Source organism: Myotis lucifugus, unplaced genomic scaffold, assembly GCF_000147115.1.
Source record: "Myotis lucifugus unplaced genomic scaffold, Myoluc2.0 scaffold_604, whole genome shotgun sequence".
Classification (NCBI taxonomy): domain Eukaryota; kingdom Metazoa; phylum Chordata; class Mammalia; order Chiroptera; family Vespertilionidae; genus Myotis; species Myotis lucifugus.
Genome location: NW_005871652.1, coordinates 396,336 through 397,962, shown reverse-complemented (window position 1 = coordinate 397,962; position 1,627 = coordinate 396,336). Strand labels below are relative to the sequence as shown.

The window sequence follows — 1,627 nt, the reverse complement described above, 5'->3', positions numbered from 1 at the left end:
AGCTCATGGTGTAGCTGATCAGGGCCATGAGCACCCCGATGGGTGGCCAGGAAGTACCAGTCCTCACCCACACGGAACAGCTTCTGCTTCAACCACTCCAAGCCGCCTGGCGCAGGGGCACAGGGTCACAACCCAGAGCCAGGCGGGCATGGACAGCCCTTCCCTGAAGCCTGCTCTTGCTCAGGGCAGGAAGGGCAGGGCAGTGTGGGGCTGGGGAGGCGGTCCAGTCCAGGGTCGCCTGCAGGGGCGCTGCCTCACGTGGGGGCAGAGCAGGATTTGTGGTGGTGATGGTGGCAGCGCAGGGGGCCTCTGATGGGCCTGCCCCCACCCCTGCCCCACACTGGGGTACTTATGGAAGGACGGTCAAGGCTCAGGGGTGAGGAGTGCTGGGAGCTACCGCTCTCTCTAATCACCACAGGGGTCCGTAGCTTAGGCAGCACTAGGGTCTAGCAACACTCCTGTGTTGTCCCAGGACCTGCGGGGCTGGTGTTGGGCCAGAGAGCACCCCCTGGGCCCTTAGCAAGGCCCCGGGCACAGTGATCGGGCATCAGGGCTGCAACCCCAAAAGGCAGGGGGCAGGCGTCGAGCACGTCTGTCCCACAGACTGATGGACAGACAGATCCCTTCCCTCCCTGCCACCAGGAGACGCTGGGCAGTGATGTTAGGGCAGCTAAAGGGGGAGGGCAGCTGGTGGGCTTTCAGGGGGCGGGAGGTGCAGCCTGGGAAGGGGGTGAGGTCCTGAGGGGTCTCTGACGGGGAGGGGAAAGGAACCCAGCTCTCACCTCTGATGCGTCGGCGGATGCGGGGACACGGGCCCCACAGCTCCTGAAGAGTCACAGGGTTCCCCGAGGAGCCCTCTCGCAGCCCCACCAGCTCCTCCATGGCGTCCCTGAGGCAGCCGACAGGCAGGGGGACCCTCGGGGAGCTGCCCCAATGCCCGCGCCCTGCCCCCTGGCCCTTCCAATATTGCTACTTCCCGGGTCAAAAGGAAAGGTGGCGTTCCCCGGGGTGTGTGCGTGTGTGTAAAGCTCCCGGGGGGACCTAAGTCTAGCGTGCCCTGGGGTGTCAGCGAGGGCGTGCGTGTGCGTGTAGCGTGTGAGGTGGGCTTCCTGTCTGTGCCCTTCGCGTCCAGCAGCAGATTGACCAAAGCAGGTCTGCGAGCCTCAGAGCCCCTTCCCCCTCCCGTGATCACCGCTCCCACCCTCCCTGGACACTTGTCTGTGTCTCCACCGATGGCTCTGGCTCCCTGAGCCCCCTCCGCTTCAGCTCAGGCCACAGAGACAGCAAAACCCCAGGCCCAGAAGGAGAGGCCGAAATGAGGTGCTGGCTCCCTGCCCCCTGCCCTTCTGCTCCTGCCCGGCTTGACCGGGGCCTGGCCAACCCCCTCCGAGTCCATCCCCCGCGGCCCCTCACCTGTGTCCGTCCGTCCTGCTGTGGCCCCAGACGGCCCTCTAACAGAGACTCCTTTGCCTGCAGCTCAGGTGAACCTGCACAGGTGTGTGTTCCACCAATCAGCACCTGCTCCCCTCCTCTCTCTCCTCCCGGCTATTAAAGATGTTCTTGACAACCGACCGGAACTGCCAGGCCTGCTGGTCGTGCAGCCAAGCAGCCAAAGGGAGCGGGGAGC

The 1,627-nt window shown here is 65.2% G+C and overlaps 1 protein-coding gene across 1 annotated transcript in view; it reads right to left on the bottom strand.

Moving 5' to 3' along the window:
* The window catches only part of LOC102432279 (chloride channel protein ClC-Ka), an 11,873-nt gene extending 10,987 nt beyond the window's left edge, over positions 1-886 (bottom strand). The window contains 3 exon segments of the mRNA XM_023745941.1: positions 4-40; positions 42-106; positions 783-886. Coding sequence (XP_023601709.1) covers positions 4-40; positions 42-106; positions 783-882 — 202 coding nt within the window. The 5' untranslated portion in view covers positions 883-886.
* Between the last annotated feature and the right edge of the window lie 741 nt (positions 887-1,627).